The sequence below is a fragment of the Schistocerca serialis genome, chromosome 7, assembly GCF_023864345.2.
Source record: "Schistocerca serialis cubense isolate TAMUIC-IGC-003099 chromosome 7, iqSchSeri2.2, whole genome shotgun sequence".
Taxonomy (NCBI): domain Eukaryota; kingdom Metazoa; phylum Arthropoda; class Insecta; order Orthoptera; family Acrididae; genus Schistocerca; species Schistocerca serialis.
Genome location: NC_064644.1, coordinates 213,099,525 through 213,117,718, shown reverse-complemented (window position 1 = coordinate 213,117,718; position 18,194 = coordinate 213,099,525). Strand labels below are relative to the sequence as shown.

Sequence of the window (18,194 nt, the reverse complement as noted above, 5' to 3'; positions counted from 1 at the left end):
CAAACATATCAAACATCGCTTCAATACAGCTTTCGCACTTATCAGTAATAAGATGAAACTTCTGCCTTTGATCATGATGAAGATCGCTCTTGAGTACAAAATAACAACAATAATTATATAGGTTCTTTATGTCTATGCATGTAAACCGTATTTGCATCAAAGTAACTGGTTTGGTACATAAAAGCGCAAAAGTTCCGCTATCAACTAATTTTTATTATTTATAAAATGCAATTTATATTTTCTAAGGATATAAAAATACACAACAAACTAAGACTGAAAGATGTGCGGGGTTTTAATTATGTACAAAGCAAACAAATAAAAAACAACGACAAGTCCCCGGCTTCCATTTTCTCTCAACAATCTTTTATGTTTCTTTCCCTACCAACGCTACCAACACTACTGGTAGTCGTACCATTTAATTTGTCATTTATGTGCTGTACCAAGACTACCGAACCGTAGATTTGGTAGAACGCAACTCTAGTCCTAACACAGCAGGCGGCTGTCCATACAACTAACAGTGGCTTCCGTCATCGTAGGCAGTGTCTAATCATCACAGGCAGTGTCCGCGCATCAGACAGCGATCCATGTCGGGAGCATCATCTTGTCACTTCACTGTCGTTAGCGTCACAGCGATAGTCGACGACAGCACCAACATCGACATCACGTGCAACCGGGTGCAGAGCACCAAGAAATAAATTTGCATTAATTATGAATACGTTGACTGAATATGGTAGCAACTTTGGGGAAATAAAATCTAGCTTTAGTAAATGAACTTGAGGAGATGAAGTCAAACTATGGGAATATAGAATCAAAAATTTGGGAAATACCTACATCTACACGAATACTCCGCAATTCACAATTGCCAGCCGAAGTGGCCGTGCGGTTAAAGGCGCTGCAGTCTGGAACCGCAAGACCGCTACGGTCGCAGGTTCGAATCCCACCTCGGGCTTGGATGTTTGTGATGTCCTTCGGTTAGTTAGGTTTAACTAGTTCTAAGTTCTAGCGGACTAATGACCTCAGCAGTTGAGTCCCATAGTGCTCAGAGCCATTTTGAGTTCACAATTAAGTGCCTGGCAGAGGGTTTGTCGACCACCTTATAGCTACTTTTTTACCGTTCCACACTCGAAAGGCGCGCGGGAAAAAAGAGCGCTTAAATCTTTCCGAGCGATCTCTAATTTCACTTATTTGATCATGATGATCATTTCTACTTAAATAGGTGGGCGCCAACAGAGTATTTTCACAATCGAAGGACAAAGTTGGTGTTTGAAATTACACAAGAAGATACTGTTGGAGCGATAAACGCCTTTGTTTTATTGATAGCCATGCTAATACACGTATAATGTCTGTGGCACTATCTCTCCTATTTCACGATAATACAAAACCAGCAGCCCTTCTTTGAACGTTTTCGATGTACACCGTTAGTCCCGTTCGATGCAGATGCTACACCGCACAGCAACGCTCCAGAAGACGTCGGGCAAGCGTGATGTAAGCAGTCTCTTCAGTAGAAGTGCAGCCTTTTCTAAGCATTCTGCCAATAAATCACAGTCTTTGGTTTCCTTTCCCCACAATATTATATACGCGACCGTTCGAATTTAAGTTATTCGTAATTGTAATCCGTAAGTGTCTAGCTGAATTGCTCGGGTAGGCGCGCCGGCCCCGGATCGAATCCTCCCGGCGGATTAACAACGAAGGCAGGTGTGCCGGCCAGCCTGGATGTGGTTTTTAGGCGGTTTTCCACATCCTGATAGGTGACTATCGCTCTGGTCCCCACGTCTCGACTCAGTTACACGACTTGCAGACATCTGAAATATATTCACACTATTTCATGATTTACACTAGACGCAGACAGCTGGGGTACACTGATTCTGTCCTGGGGAGTACAGGGTGGTGGCAGTTGAATTGCAGTCTTTAGATTTATGTGATTTATTGTGTTACCGGAGTTTAGCGGATCTCTTTTAGTACTCTTGTGGATGAACTCACAGTTTTCATTATTTAGAGTCAGTTGTCACTTTTAGCACGAAACATATATCTTGTCTAAATCATTTTCAATTGGTTTTGATCATCTGATGACTTTACAAGACGGTAAATGACAGCATCATCTGCAGACAATCTAAGAGGACTGCTCAGATTGTCTCCTATGTCATTTACATAGACCAGGAACAGTAGGGGGCTTATAACACTTCCTCCGGGAACGCCAGATATTTCGATGACTTTCCGTCAGTTACTATAAACTGTGGCCTTTCTGAGCGGACGACACGAATCCAGATCCAGTCACACAACTGAGGCGATACTCCTTAGGCACACAATCTGATTAGAAGTCTCTTGTGAGGAACGGTATCGAAAGCCTTCTAAAATCTAATAATGTGGAATTAATTTGACATCCCCTGTCGATAGCATTCATTACTTCGTGAGAATAAGGAGCTAGTTGTGTCTCACAAGTATGATATTTTCTAAATTTCTCAATAAATCGTTTTCTTCGAGGTAATTTATAATATTCGACCACAGTATATGTTCTAAGCTAGAAAAGTCAACTAAACAGTTTGTCAAATGGTACTCTACGAGATACAAAATTACTCGCAGAGAGAGCATTAGCTCGCTGGATGCATTATTTGCTAAATCATAGCAGAAAATCATGTTCACCATATATCTTATCATGTAGTAGGCTTCCATTTCTAGCAGGCTACACAGAACGATACATAACCGGAGTTGCGAGAAGTTTAGTCTAACACATTACCACTGAAACTGCAGCGCAATACAGCTGGAACCACACAAAACTGACTGCTTAGCCTAAAGTCGTGTTCACACCGAACGGGCCGCGTCACGCAGCGCAGAACGGCGCAGAACCGCGCACAATTGAGCAGACTGTTTATAGGTGCGGAACATGGTTCCGATGTAGGCCAGCGCTCGTCAATGAAAAAGGAAGACGAAACTTTGAAAACTCTAAATGTTGGTTTCGTAGGCGTCTATCACCAGCTTATGGGAGGAAAAGTATGTTGTAAGAGGTTATAATAAATGAATTGGGTTCTGAACAGGTGATAAATGACATGATTATTGCCAGCATAAAATATGTTGTTGTTGTGGTCTTCAGTCCTGAGAACTGAAATATATTTGCAGTCAAAGCGAACACTTATGTTTTGTCACATAGCTTTTTCTTTGCTGTAACTATGTGCCAGAGAGCAGGTATATTTATATACATTGCTAGAACCAGTCTAACACTTGTGATCAATCAGACTGTCGTTGGTAATATAACCCGAAGCAGTAATAACTCCTTCTCGTAGCACTGTTCCTACAGTAGAGAATTGATGGCATTACTATCCCCAGTGATAACACGAGGAAGACTTACAGGATGTAATGAAGAGAATGAAGAGTCTACTGACCACAGGATACGGAAATCTAAGGAAGACGAAAGTAATGAGGAGTAACAGAAATCAGAGTAGGTGAGAAACTTACCATCGAAACCACGAAGTAGACGAAGTGAAATAATTCTGCTGTCTTGGAAGCAAAACAACATGTGACCGAAGAAGCAAGGACATAAAAGGCACGTCTTATGGGAGTGAATAATGGACTGTGGGGAAACCTGAAAAGAAAAGGATCAAAGTGTTTGAGATGTGTTGATACAGAACTATATTCCAAATTAGATGGACTGACAAAGTAAGAAGTGCAGCTGTTCTCCTCAGAATCGATGAGAACAGAAACATGTAGAACAAATTGACAACAACACGGGAGACGATGATAGGACATGCGTTAAGAAATCAGGGAATATCTGCGATTGAACTAGAGGAAGCAGGAGGAAGTAAACACAGTAGCAGAAGAGAAAAGTTGGGATATATCCGACAAATAACTTAACTGAGGATGTTATCTGGACTACTGAGTTATTCTTCATTATAGAATTCTCCTACACCAAGGACAACCATAAAATCTCTAGGGTGTAAGTTTTTTGGTCACCTATAAAATTTAGTTCTTGTAGCCTGACACGTCTCGAAACTGATCGGCTCATTTCTATAACAAATGGCAGTTTTAGAGTCTTGTCCTCCGCCATCACTCCTGGATAAATTTCAGTAGAGGGCCGTCATTCAACCAATGGTAATGAAACAGTACACTAATTATACAAATGCAGTGAATAATAGAGAGAGAATGGCAATAACACTGCGTTTTTTCAATTCCTTTAAATTTTTGGTGTACTTCTCCAAAGCAGCCACGCAAAGCATCTCAGTGACTGCTCCTGAAAAGTGCTGATGTACTGGAAAAGTATATATTCTTTATTTCAAATTTGCCTTACTACCAGTAAAACATAGGAGGCAAAATTATGAAGTGTGTTCAATAATTAATGCAACACGTTTTTACTGAAAGCAGGTTGGTTTTATTCAGTATTCCAATACACGATACCATACCCGAATCTTCTGGCTCCAAAACGCTATTTTTCAACATAATCTCCAGACAGTGCGTCGGCTTTGCGCCACCTTACTGGGAAGGCCTGTATCCCCGCATGGTACCACCCTACTGGGCGACGTAGGAGCCAACGTCTTGTTGCATCAGTAACCTGTCCAATCCACCCACCGCTTCCACCGAGTACGTCCTTCATTGAGCCAAACAGATGGAAGTCAGAAGGTGCGAGATCCGGACCGTCTGGTGGATGAGGAAGAACAGTCGAATGAAGTTCTGTGAGCTATTCTCGGCTGCTCAGACTTGGGTGAGGCTTGCGTTGTCATAGAGAAGGAGAAGTAAGGTTTTTTTTATGGCGACGAACATGCTGAAGTTGTTTATTCAATTTTCTGAGGGTAGTACAGTACACATGAATTGATCGCTGCACCACGAGCGAGAATTAAACAGAAAAACCCCTTCAGGTTCCCTGAAGACCATTGCCATGATTTCACTAGTTGAGAGTGTGGCTTACCTTTTTTGGATTTCCGTTTTGTCCTCGATTCGAAGTGATGAGCCCATGTTTCATCGCCTGTGTCGATGTTCGAAAAAAAAAAATTGTCACGAGCCTTATAATGCGCAAGCAGTTCCGGCACAGTTGGCCTGCTGTTACTCCTTATGGTCTTCTGTTAGGCTGTGAAGAACCCAACCCAAGGGCACACAGCTTTGAGTGGTGGCAGTAGAAGGAAAGCTGAAGTTTTAAATTTCACGTTTAAGAAATCATTCACACAGGAGTACCGAACAAACATATTGTTACTTGACTGTCGTACGGACTCCCACATGCAGGAATAGAAATAGGCATCCATAGTGTGGAGAAGCAACTGAAAGAGCCGTAAACAAATAAGTCGCCAGCTCCAGACGGAATCCCAGTTCAGTTTTACACAGACTACTGCGCCGAATTGGCCCCTTACTTAGCTTTCATTTATCGCGAATCTCTCACCCAACTCAAAGTCGCAAGTGACCGGAAAAAAGCGCAGGTGACTCCTGTATATAACAAAGGTAAAAGAGTGGCGCCCTTATGATTACAGACCAGTGTCATCGGTTTGCTGCAGAATTCTTGAACGCACTGTGAGTTCGAATATAACAAATTTCCTAGAGACAGGATAGCTTTTGACAACAATGAAAGCGGATTTAGAAAGCATCGCTCATGCGAAACTCAACTTGCTCTTCCCTCACATAAGCTACAAACCATCGATTGAGGGCAACAGGCAGATCCCACATTCCTAGATTTCCGGAAAGCGTTTGGCACGGTATCCCGCTGCAGATTGTTAACGAAGGTACGAGCATGCGGAATAGTCCCTACGTTAACCTTGACGACGAGTGTTCATCAGATGAAAGGGCATTGTCAGGAGTGCCACAGGGAAGTGTGACAGGACAGCTTTTATTCTCTGGGCACATATATGACCTGACGGACAGGGTGAAGCAGTTTACGGTGGTTTGGCGATGACGCTGTGGTGTATTCGAAGGTGTGATCGTTGAGTGGCTGTAGGAATATACAAGATGACTTAGACAGTATTCCTAGTTAGTGTGTTGAATGGTAGCTTTATATAACTGTAGAAAAATGTAAGTTCGAGCACAATCCCGGAACTAGCACGTGTATGTAGGCTGTTTAGGTTTTTATGTTGGTAACGTCACGTAGCACTCTGTATGAAAATCACTGACTGTGCTGTGTGCAGTCTGTGGCTGGTTTGCGTTGTTGGAATTTGCTATTGTAGTGTTGGATAGTTGGCTGTTAACAGTGCGTAGCGTTGCTCAGTTGGAGGTAAGCCGCCAGCAGTGGTGGATGTGGGGAGAGAGATGGCGGAGTTTTGAGTGCGGATGATCTGGACGTGTGTCCATCAGAGACAGTAAATTTGTAAGACTGGATGTCATGAACTTTATATATATATATATATATATATATATATATATATATATATATATATATATAAATGACTTAGGAGCACTATTAAGGTAAATACATTGTTTGTTCTTTATCAAAACCTTTCATTTGCTAACTATGCCTATCAGTAGTTAGTGACTTCAGTAGTTAGAATATTTATTTAGCTGGTAGTATTGGCGCTCGCTGTATTGCAGTAGTTCGAGTAATGAAGATTTTTGTGAGGTAAGTGATTCATGAAAGGTATAGGTTATTGTTAGTGAGGGCCATTCTTTTGTAGGGATTATTGAAAGTCCGTTGCGCTAAAAATATTGTGTCTCAGTTTAGTGATGATCAAAATAAGTAAAGAGAGAAATGTCTGAGTACGTTCAGTTTTGCTCAGCTGTTTGAAAATCAAATAATGTAGAGGTTTATCAGCACAGTCATTCATAAATTTTTCTCAGGGCACGTTTCACACGTGAGGATTGTAGTAGAGAAGGCGAATGGTCTGCTTCGATTTATTGGATCAATTTTAGGAACGTGTGATTCATCTGTGAAGGAGACCCAAGTAGAACACTAGTGCCAACCATTTTCTAGTACTGCTTGGGTGTTTTGTATTCCCAACAGGCAGGATTAAAGGAACATATAGAAACAATCCAGAGTTGGGCTACTATATTTGTTACCGGTAGTTCCGAACAACACAAGTATTACAGAGGCGCTTCTGGGACTCAAATTGGTGTCCAGGGTGGGAAGGTGACTTTCTTTTCAAGGAACGCTACTGACAAAATTTAGAGAACCGGCGTTTGGAGTTGACTGCAGAATGATTCTACTGCCACTAACGAACATTTCGCGTAATGATCAGAAAGATAAAGTAAGAGAAGTTAGGGCTATGTGGAGGCATACAGAGAGTCGCCTTCCTCTCGCTCTGTTTGCAATTGGAACAGGAAAGAAAATGATTAGTAGTGGTATGTGGTGCCCTCCATCATACACCGTAGAGTGGTTTGTGGAGTTTATATGTAGATCTATATTATCTGAAAAGTTTACTTTCACACCACTCAACTTTCGTGTAGATTTATTGCTCCAATAGACAAACTGTAGAAGGCTGTTAAACACAATACAGCTGCTGTTCTGTAAACTATCTGATAGTTTACAACACTTAAAGGAATTTGGGACAGAGTTCGAGTATTGTAAACACACTTTGTTGGCATTTAATACACTTAGCCTGTCTTCCATACGATGAAAAACACTGTAGCTATAAACCAAGGTTCCAATCCAAAAACAGCATATTTTTCAGCCAAGGAAGACATAAAAGTTTCTCACAGATATTGTAAGGCTTTTGTGAGTGTGACGAAGTGAACTACTTCCATGAGCAGTCAAATGAAGTCCTAAACTGTTAAGCTATGCAGTAATATATGAACCTTTATGCCACAGAAAACAAACTGGAAATGCTATCTGACCATGAATGTTTAACATAATAGTCATGTACAATACCATAGTTGTAACTAAAATGAATTTTACATAGCTACCTGTTACAGTATTAAATAATAAGTAAGATTTCATCGAGAAACTGTCGTAAAATCGAATAGTATGTCTGCAGTTGGCTTATAGCTCCAACCACTGCGGTTGAGGATGTTCCCTCTGATGTATAATGATTGATTATAGATTTGAAAGACTAATTAAAAATACTTTTCTGGACCATTCGATTCAGAATACAAGTTGAGAATATGCTTTTCACCCTTGCTATCATATATTCCATATTATATCTCAATAACATAACAGCTAACTCTGCACTATATTTCGAAAATGATCATGCATAACAGCAGCTGCTGACTTGCCTTGCCCCGCTTGACACCTTATTTCATGCAAAGAAATAGTGGTTGTTATTAGTGGTTTGCAGTTGAAAAACATGAATAATTCACTTAACTGTTCGTGTCATCTCAGAGCATTTATGTTCCACAGTCGATATCAACAAGTCTGTAAAATACAATGGCGTCACAGCAGAGAAGAAATGAAGTTTCTTAGTTTGATTAAAACATTTTGAAGAAGAATATACATACATTTAAAGCAGGTTTTTAAAGCAGATTATATATATGATATTTTCTCAAATCCATGGATTAATTTCAACAAAATTTGTCACACAAACCAAACGTCGAGAGTATCAGCACTGTGCAGTTCAGAACTTGCTGGCGTCAATACAAGTGGAGATATGGGCAGAAGTGTGTTTTTACAGCTCCTGTCATATAGTGCTTGCCCACCACAACAGACATATCGTTTAGTAATAGTATCAGTCTGCTTCATCAACATGTTTTGGAGGGCAACTTAAAAGTCAGGGGAAAAACTGTTTTCCAGTCCCATTGCTATAGGCTGCCTTGCATGATGTGTGTTGTGTTGTAGTAGTATCAGCCCCGGTTTATCGACCTCCTTTGCATGGTAGCCTGTATGTCAGGAATAGAAAACGGTTTTCAAGTCTCTGATGTGTAGGCTGCCCTTCAAAATGGGCGTTCTGTGGAAACAGTGCTAGGCTGCTTTATCAAAGCGTTTTATAGGAGGTACAAGTGCAGATGAGCATGTCTCAGGGAAAGTTGAGATGTATGTAGGAGGCGATGGACAGGTGGATGGATGGATACGGAAAGAGGGATGGGAGGTGATGGACAGAGAGAGGGGGCAAGAGGGAATGGACAGGGAGAGGGGGAAGAGGAGATAGATAGGAAGGAGTAGGAGGAGGGGGAAGTGGACATAGGGAGGGTTATAGGAGATAGACAAAGAGTGGCATGAGGATAGCATGGACATAGAAAAGGAGAGAAGGAGATGTACAGCTAGAGGCGCTAGAAGGAGATGGTTAGAGAGAGGGAGATGCAGAAGGCAGTTGAAAGGTTTAGTGCGGTAGAAGGCAGGTGGAAAAGGACGAGGAGGGAGTAGGAGATAAACAGAGGGGAATATATAGACAGAGAGATGGGGAGGAAGATATAGTTAGGGATGTGTGTATGATTAGATGGACAAAGAGAGGGGAGGAGGAGATTTAGAGACAGAGAGAACGGGGAGGAAGAGGTAGACAGATAGAGGTGGGATAATGAGATGGACACAGAGACGGAGGGAGAGGTGGACACAGAGAGGGGGAGGGGGAGGTGAGCGAAGATACAGGGAAGAGAGTAGTGTGTACATGTACAGCCAGTGTTCCTCCCAAAACAGAACAAAACTCCATGCAGAACAGAAATAGGGAAGATAATGACGATCGATCATTCAAACCAAGAGCATATCGCAAAAACTGTCCATTGACTGGTGGCCAAACCAAATACCACAGATGGCCAACCTAAATACCACAGATACGAATGCAACAGTGGGGTTACAACTGCTTTACTCAAAGAGCTTATTACGACTAATCGAAGCTGACTATAGAAGAAACACGCAGAGCATTGCAAAGATAATGTCGCGAATTAAGTGAAGCATAATTATGGTGAGCAAAAAATGAAATTGAAAATGAACGGGCAACATTCAGTGTGTATCAGGGCGTTTTATAAAACTGCGTTGTTGCCAATAGCACTGTCTTATCGTTGACACAACCACTTTGTTGGTTCCTTGGCTATCTTCTTTTACACAGAAGTCATAGTTTGATTTTAGGTAACCACACATTTCTATTTTATTAAAATCTCAGAAAAATCTTGCGGCATATTGAGACCCCGAAGATAATAGTATCGTGCACGGAGTTACTGCATTATCCCAGGCAGCTCATCATGGAGAATTTATTATGTTGCTAATTGTGAAAGGCACGGCAGGTTTTCTTCTTTAACATTAAAGATGTCCATTCTCTAACTGTTCTTGTAGTGCACTAGTACATAGCTGCGCCCTCTGGTGGCAATCACATACAGGTGCAGTCATGTCTCTGGAATATGAGAAATAAGACATGTGCAGGTTTGAAAACGTCAGCAAGTCTCAATTTGTTTGAGATATTTATGACTACGCGTGTGCACGCATATGGCACGGAGAGTGGGGGAGAGATTGGACGCAGCCATTTGTGGAGTTTAAAACTGATAGAATAACGACATTTAACTATCATAAGTTTGCCAAAGTGGTACATTTTTCCGCAAATTCGCTAGAATATGGATAATAGTTGTCGTCTTCCACTACAGACGATGTGGAATGTCTTAGCAACATAACTATGCAAGAAATAACAGGCAATATTAACATTTTCTCAGCTAGGAGAAGTGTTGCACTGTGTGTACGAAAGTGCAGTGTCTGATGTTGTACATGTTCCAGTGCCACGGAGGCAGCCTCTGATCGCTGCATAACCCGCGTCCTGATCATTGGGTTCTGGCAGATGGTGTATCAGTTTTACATAAACTATGACGACTTTTTAAAAATGATACAGATTATTTAGACATGGAAATAACATAGTGGCTCTTAATTTGTGGGTCATTTGGCCTAGAACAAAAAGATCGGACCATAGACGTCGCTAGTCTTTCGAATTACATCACATTAGGTTACAGTTGTTGCACTTTGACCGTTAGCAGAATAAATATAACCTCGATGAGCTGTGACAATGCTTAGCTACACGTCTGTTGGAACAACAATCAGATATTAGATTGATCGTTTATGGGTTCGCAGCAAGGCGGTACGAATTGTCGTGGGGTCGGCTGGGGCTGTTCTCGGCAGAAAGATGAGCAGGAAGTCGTTAAGAGCCGACGTTAAACTTTTGCCATAATGTGTGTTCGTTGTGGTGTATGGAGAATATTTAACGGGTCGGCTGGGGCCGTTCTCGGCAGAAAGATGAGCAGGAAGTCGTTAAGAGCCGACGTTAAGCTTTTGCCATAATGTGTGTTCGTTGTGGTGTATGGAGAATATTTAACATTGACTGAAGTTCAAGGAATGTCGTCCAGGATTGAGTCATTTATGAACGTGTTATTTGAATCTCGTGGCATGATTTTATTATTCTGATGCAATAACTACTATTGACAAAAGGATATAATAAGTGAATGGTAGCTTCTTAGTCTGCTTTGCATTCTGAACTTTGTCCAAGGGACAATTGATCATCAAAAAGGACAGATGTATTTCTCAACATGGTGAAGCAAATGACGCCTCACATCAGTAGTGTCAATGTGTTCTGTACTGCAATAGAAGAAATGTTTGTATATTTTGATTAATAATACAGTCATCTCCTGGTTTCTTTTGAATGCTATTTTACTTTGTTACAAAAATAGAACTACAGCCATTGTCAAGTGCACCTTAAACTGTAAGTTAGATCACTAGTGCCAATAAGTGAGCCATGTGTGTTTTGTAAGGCTACAGAAGAAATATTTACGTTTGGTTTCTTTAATATGCTTTTTTTACTTTTGTACAAAGATAGAACCACGGTCGTCGCCAAGTGTATATTAAATCTGTGAGTTAGACCAGTAGTGCCATTAGGTGAGCCATAAGTGTTTTTTACTATTCTAGAACACGGATAAAGACAATTTTGGTGTGAGAATAACATTGTGACAGTTAATTTGAGGGTTCATTGTGCCTTGCAACAAGTGGGTACAGAGACAGAAGAACAGTCATGTTTATTCGCCAAGTGAGGTACAAAGAACAAGATGTTCAACCTTGGGGTACATACTGACTGGCTGTTTTATTTTAATGCCCAGTAAAATAATAGGTTGTGACTGGGAGATCTAAATATCTGTGTGCTTACCCAGAAGCTATATGACTGGCTTATTCGGGATACGAAGATGGAACCACAGTCGGGCTTAGGGATCAAGTATAAATTAACCAGTAACTTAGATCAGTAGTTGCAATCAGTGAGGCATATTTGTTTTGTACTCTTGTAGCAGGAATCCGTACGTATTTTGTCGAGTAATATAGACAATTTTTGGTCTCTCTAAAATTCTGTTTCACTTTGGTTTAAAAATCTAAACAAAGTCGTTGCCAAGTGTACCTTAGTCTGCAAGTTGTCTGTGTTGTAGACTTCTTGCCAGATTTCCCCTTCAAGACTTGCTTTAAACGTCTGCATTCCATTCGGAGACATATCTCCAAAGCCTTTCTTCTCTACTTTTGAATATGACTCTGCCCTGATTACATATATAACCTCAGTAATAGTGGAATTGAGGTAAACGCACCTATTTTTTCGCTAAGTTCAGTTGAAAAGTTATGGGAGGTTTTAAGCTCCACAATCTTAAAGGAAAGAATAAAATTAAGGACACTTGTATTCCACTACTTATCACTTGCAGTGTTTTGTTGTGGTCACTTCGCAAAACGCCCATAAACATTCTGAAAGTACATCTGAGAAGAACTTGCCCTGGTGCTTAATTATTTGCGTCCCAACGAAAATAACGAGGTAATCATCTGTGCAGATGACTACTGGTGAAGGATTGTATGGTTCTGATAAGAAGTGGACTTCGACTAGTTCCCTTGTAATCAACACCTTTAATAAAAAATATGTTATTGCTATTTAGGAAACCATGGCCGTCACTGCGTGCCAGTATTCCAACAAACGAATCTTACGCACTCTTCTGGTGTGTTGTATGATTTTTCTGTTAGTAGTTAGTGAAAAATTGGGGCATTTTAGTCTTCACTTGACTCTGTTAGTGTATAAAGGGTATGACTTGCTGAAAACAAGCTTCTTTTGTTTCAGATAAATCCTGAACACACAGTGCCATCCTTGGACGACAATGGTTTTATTCTTCACGACAGGTACGTTCAGAGACGAATTTCTGTGCCATCTCATACATTTCATTCTCACAACCACTGTAACGCTGTAAGAGTGATATTCCACTTGTGGTAGCCACGCAATCGCCACTTACCTTGTATCGAAGTACGGCAAAGATGACTCCCTCTATCCGAAGGATGTGAAGCAGAGGGCGCTGGTCGACCAGAGACTATTTTTCCATGGGACGAAACTCTTTCCTCGTCTAAGGGCTACGGCAGTAAGTGTATTTGTATAGATTTTTTTGCAAAGTTTTGTTTTAAACCTTACAAATTGTTGGAAGAACGTCTAATTTTGAAATAATATGAAAATTAATGAAGCGAGCAGTTATTTAAATGAATCTTGATAAAATTTCAAAGCGGTGCAAAGACTGGCATATTACTTCAAATGTTCAGAGTGGAGTTATGCACTTCACAAAAAGCTAAAATATAGTATTCTATGACTATAATGTGCCTGAGTTACAATGGAATGAGTCACCTGCACAATCACCAGAGTGCAACACTTTGTAGGGATGTGAACAGGAATAATCGTGTAAGCTATGCCGTAAATATAGCAGCTGACTGACTACGTTTCATTGGTAGGATGCTGGGAAAATGTAGTTAGTCCATAAAAGAGACTGCTTACAAAATCCTTGTGCCACTCACACTAGTTTAATGCTCAAGTCTATGAGACTCATACCAGATAGTACTAACTGGGAATACTGAAAGTACACAAAGAAGGCAGCACAAACGCTCAAAAGTTTGTTTTAATAACGAAAGAGTATCAGAGAAATGCTGTAGAACCTGAAATCGCACAGGGTTTAGAGAGGCCAACCCTCTGACTAGTTACTGACCGCACAGACACATGTAAGTTGCCACGCATCTCTTGCTACAGATTGATTGAAAGAAAACCGTAAGACATTATACAACGGGGCATTCCCTTTACCATTAACTGCACAGTATATATGTAAGTGTAGAGAATTCTGTATTGGGATAAGTGGCTATTTTAATTAATAATTTGGCACCCGCGAAGTCTCTATACAATTTATACCAGAATATTTACCAGCTTTCACTATAAGATAGCCCACCACGCTCGTTTCATCAAGAAATATGTATATGGGGAGCCACAACTGCATGAGCCTGTAAGTTACATTATACTTCATAGACTGTCTTTGTAAAAGGAGTGCTACATTTGAAACGTTTATCTTGCCACTGTTGTTGTTAATCATAGGCAAACAGTATACCCTTGACCTGAGTTATGATAAAACCTTGCTATAAAATGTTGTCTGCTCTACCTGAACAGTGCAAGGTTGTTAATCAAAATTTCCATGACAAACACAAAACAAAGATTTAGGCCTTGGGGAGATGATAATATCTCTCACAGTTTAATAAAACAAATTATTGCCGTATCAGACAAGCGAGTGCAATGCTCGTTACCTTGTCTGAACACTAAACAGCTGATGTTTATGTTTGGTTTGGCCACTGTGTACAATGGATACACCGTCACAATGAGGACAACAACTTAGGTACACACAAGGTTATATTTGTTGTTGTGTTAACCACGGGAGTAGTGTAAGATCGCCAAGGGATTTCGAAATCTAATATTGAGCACAACAAAGTTTTTCTTAGCTCCGCCAAAGAGTTAGAACACACATAAAAATTGGTAGAGAGCGAAGTTATCTAAAACTGCAGAAAGTGACGCTAACATTGTGTGGGGAACCAAATTGTATGGAAGACTGCATAGAGAAAGAGCAACAAGATTTCCTCATCTGGGCAGCTCGAAAATTCAAAGATAACGAGACAAAAAGACCAAAAAATTTGTAATCAATTAGGCAACACAAGCTGTTTGCGGAAATACTAAGTTGTCTCCAGAATGAGATTTTCACTCTGCAGCGGAGTGTGCGCTGATATGAAACTTCCTGGCAGATTAAAACTGTGTGCCCGACCGAGACTCGAACTCGGGACCTTTGCCTTTCGCGGGCAAGTGCTCTACCATCTGAGCTACCCAAGCAAGACTCACGCCCCGACCTGACAACTTTACTTCTGCCAGTATCTCGTCTCCTACCTTCCAAACTTTACAGTAGCTCTCCTGCGAACCTTGCAGAACTAGCACTCCTGAAAGAAAGTATATTGGGATAGCTCAGGATATTTTGGGTAGCTCAGATGGTAGAGCAATTGCCCGCGAAAGGCAAAGGTCCCGAGTTCGAGTCTCGGTCCGGCACACAGTTTTAATCTGCCAGGAAGTTTCAATAAGTTGTCGGCTGCTCAGAATACGAATCAGGCTACCGCAATTGCGACATTTTATATTTTCCTAAAATCAGTAGCGTGCGCCACTCAGCACCAGGCGGCTGCATGAAATCTTAGTTCACAGCCCCCAACTGCCCAGCTCTCATGAAACTCCACATGGAGGGTGCAACTTAATACTGTTGTCAATATGACAAATGAGAATATCGCTTATTTCACGCAAAAACTGGGGAATGCAGCAAACACTTCTCACTTTAGGCTTGCAAAACGCACAAAGTAAAGTACCACCAATTGGACAGCCTCTTTGCGCCACGCGTGGTGGTAGGAGTGACCTAGTCAATTGAATAAACCACATTTCGGAGGAAAGTAACAGATTTTGTGAGGCTAGTCGGACGGCGCCACAGAGGCCTATCATTTGATGTCCGTACAGAAAAGGCAAAGCTTCGTGCTTAACTACTCTCTGGGGTCAGCAGTAGTGGCTCGGCGCTCCTTACACCCAGCGAGTGTGGGTGCCGCCGCCCGCCAGAAAAAGAACAGAATGGGCCGCAGCCCAACTTCTACAAAACTGCTAAACTCCCTGGGGACCCTTGCTCCTACTGATGAGACTCACTGACCGTCTTCTGGTGTCAAATAGGAACTTGAGACCAGAACGGCAGCACACCTTCCCAGAGAAAAAGATGCAAAACTTGACTCCCAAGCAAACATGCCCAGTACGGTACTGCCGGTGGTTCGCGTGTTCCAAACTCGATGTTGAAACACCTGATGAAGACGCCGAATTACGACATCGAAATATTGTGTTGGAAAGACGCGACCCGCTGGCACCACACCCGATTCTACGACATGACAACGAATCGTAGAGAAAGTCTAAGAAACTGTAATGTCCAGTACTTGTCTGGGAAGGACAAACCCTTTAAATTTGTTATATTACCAGAATGAGGCAAACGCTGCTATATGTGGAGGGTGACAGAGATCAAGAGCTTTTAGACCATTCCTCATTTTGATAAACACTCCATCCATAAACTGGAATTACGCAGAGGGCAATCACGTTTGGTCAGACTGCAGCTGGTGGTGGTAGAAGTGATGCAGTCGTTGTAGCCATTACTAATCGCGCTGGTAGTGTGGGCCACTCTACGTTCTCCTCTTGCCAAGGTTCTAGTTGAAAGGTTTGCCATTACATGATGTGAAGTAGCAATTGGGGTATCTGTATCGTGTGTCTGACTTTCAAGTATCTGTTTTTTGGTTTTATGAACGCTGCAGAATTTGCTTCTATTTTGACTTTACTTTTCGCAAACGACTGTCGAAGTGTGGTGCTGTTTTTATATTAATCTGCAGTTATCCTATCAAGAGAGGGTACAATTTCTGCCTTGCATCACCTAACAGAGAATCAGAGACTACTTAGCAGGAATGAGAGCAGAACAACTGCTAATGATACGCACCGACAGCAAGCTACATAAAAATGGGTCAGAAAAAGAAATGAAAAGGTGCTATATAACTTGGACTGCAATCGATATTGAACTACATAAATATGAGGAAAAACGGATTCCTAACACAAGAATCCCAAAAGAAACCGTAACCATAGGTCCATCAGCAGAGCAAATCTGAGACGTCATTCAACACTGCTAAGGAAAAGTTTAATCACAGGCTGTAGAGCTCGGTAAAAAAAAAAAAAAAAAAAAAAAAAAAAAAAAAAAAAAAAAAAAAAAAAAAAAAAAAAAAAAAATCTGGCGTGTTCGCAGCAGAGCAAATCTGAGACGTCATTCAAGACTGCTAAGGAAAAGTTTAATCACAGGCTGTAGAGCTCGGTTAAAAACAGCTGGCATGTTGGCAGGTATGCATTCTCTTTCTCAGCCTTGGGCGAACCATTACTTTGTTCCGAAGGTATGTCCGCCGTAGTTTGCTGTCGTCTGCTGAGCTGTGCGCTTCCTGTGTTAGAAGCGGTAATCTCAGTCGTTTATGCGCTGCTTTTCTTATTCTGTACTGTAGTGACACACTTAATTTCTCGAATTATTGATCCCACTGGCATTACCTGTTAATACGATCGTTTGCAGACTCTCTGACCGTAGCTTAGAAGTTCTGCTTGTGAGAAGGCTGTTTAATTGTCCCTATCGCTACTGCACTGTAGTCACGTTTATAGGAGACCCCACCTCTGCCACTGTCCATTTATTTACCATTCTATCTGCTTAGATGTCGGGTAAGTTATTTTCTGTTCTCTCTAACAATTCTCCTTGGATTTACACATGTTAGTATGATGATGATGATGATATTGATGGTGATGAAAAAACTGGAATAAATAAAGAATGTTTTGATTTGCAATGAAGGAACAAACTACACAGTTTTTGTAAATACTCAGTTTGAATTTTTGCGGTATACATGAACGAAGGAAGATTAGTGTTTAACGTCCAGTCGATAGCACGGCCATTAGAGATAGAACACAAGCTTGGATTACGAAACGATGGGGAAGAAATTCGGTCATGCCTTTTTCAAAAGGAACCATCCTGGCGTTCGTCTGTAACAATTTATGGGAAATCAGGGTTAACGTAAATCTGGGTGGCCGGACAGGGATTGGAACTGTCGTCCTCCCGAAAACATTAATTAGTCTATTCAGATGATATTCCAAACCATGTGAGACGATTCCAGACGTCTTTAGTAAGTTATGGTCAGCACAGTTCACCCTGAGCATGGAGTGCCATTTTGCTCATTCTCGAGGTAACTGTCTGGGACACGTAATTAGTGAGCGCTGTGTGTAGACAGATCCTCGTCTTAAAGAAGCAATTCAGAATTTTCCTGTACTGCAGACGACCATACAGACATGAGTACAGTCGTTCGTCAGTTGTGCAGCTACTACCGTAAATTCGTGAATGATTTCGCAAAAACAATCGGTGTAACTGAACATATTACGCAAAATGGAGGTGAAGTTTCAGTGGACACAGGAGTGTCAACTAGAATTCGAGATGTTGAGGGAGGCTTTGCTAGCGGATCCAGTACTGTTTTTTTTTCAGGTTTTGAAAAAGAGTTCATC

The 18,194-nt window shown here is 41.2% G+C and overlaps 1 protein-coding gene across 1 annotated transcript in view; it reads left to right on the top strand.

Annotated features, from left to right (window-relative positions):
- Positions 1-18,194, top strand: part of LOC126412366 (glutathione S-transferase 1-like) — a 107,828-nt gene that overhangs the window by 37,102 nt on the left and 52,532 nt on the right. Inside the window, exons 3-4 of the mRNA XM_050081933.1 lie at positions 12,882-12,940; positions 13,032-13,173. Coding sequence (XP_049937890.1) covers positions 12,882-12,940; positions 13,032-13,173 — 201 coding nt within the window. The remainder of the gene's footprint in view (positions 1-12,881; positions 12,941-13,031; positions 13,174-18,194) is intronic.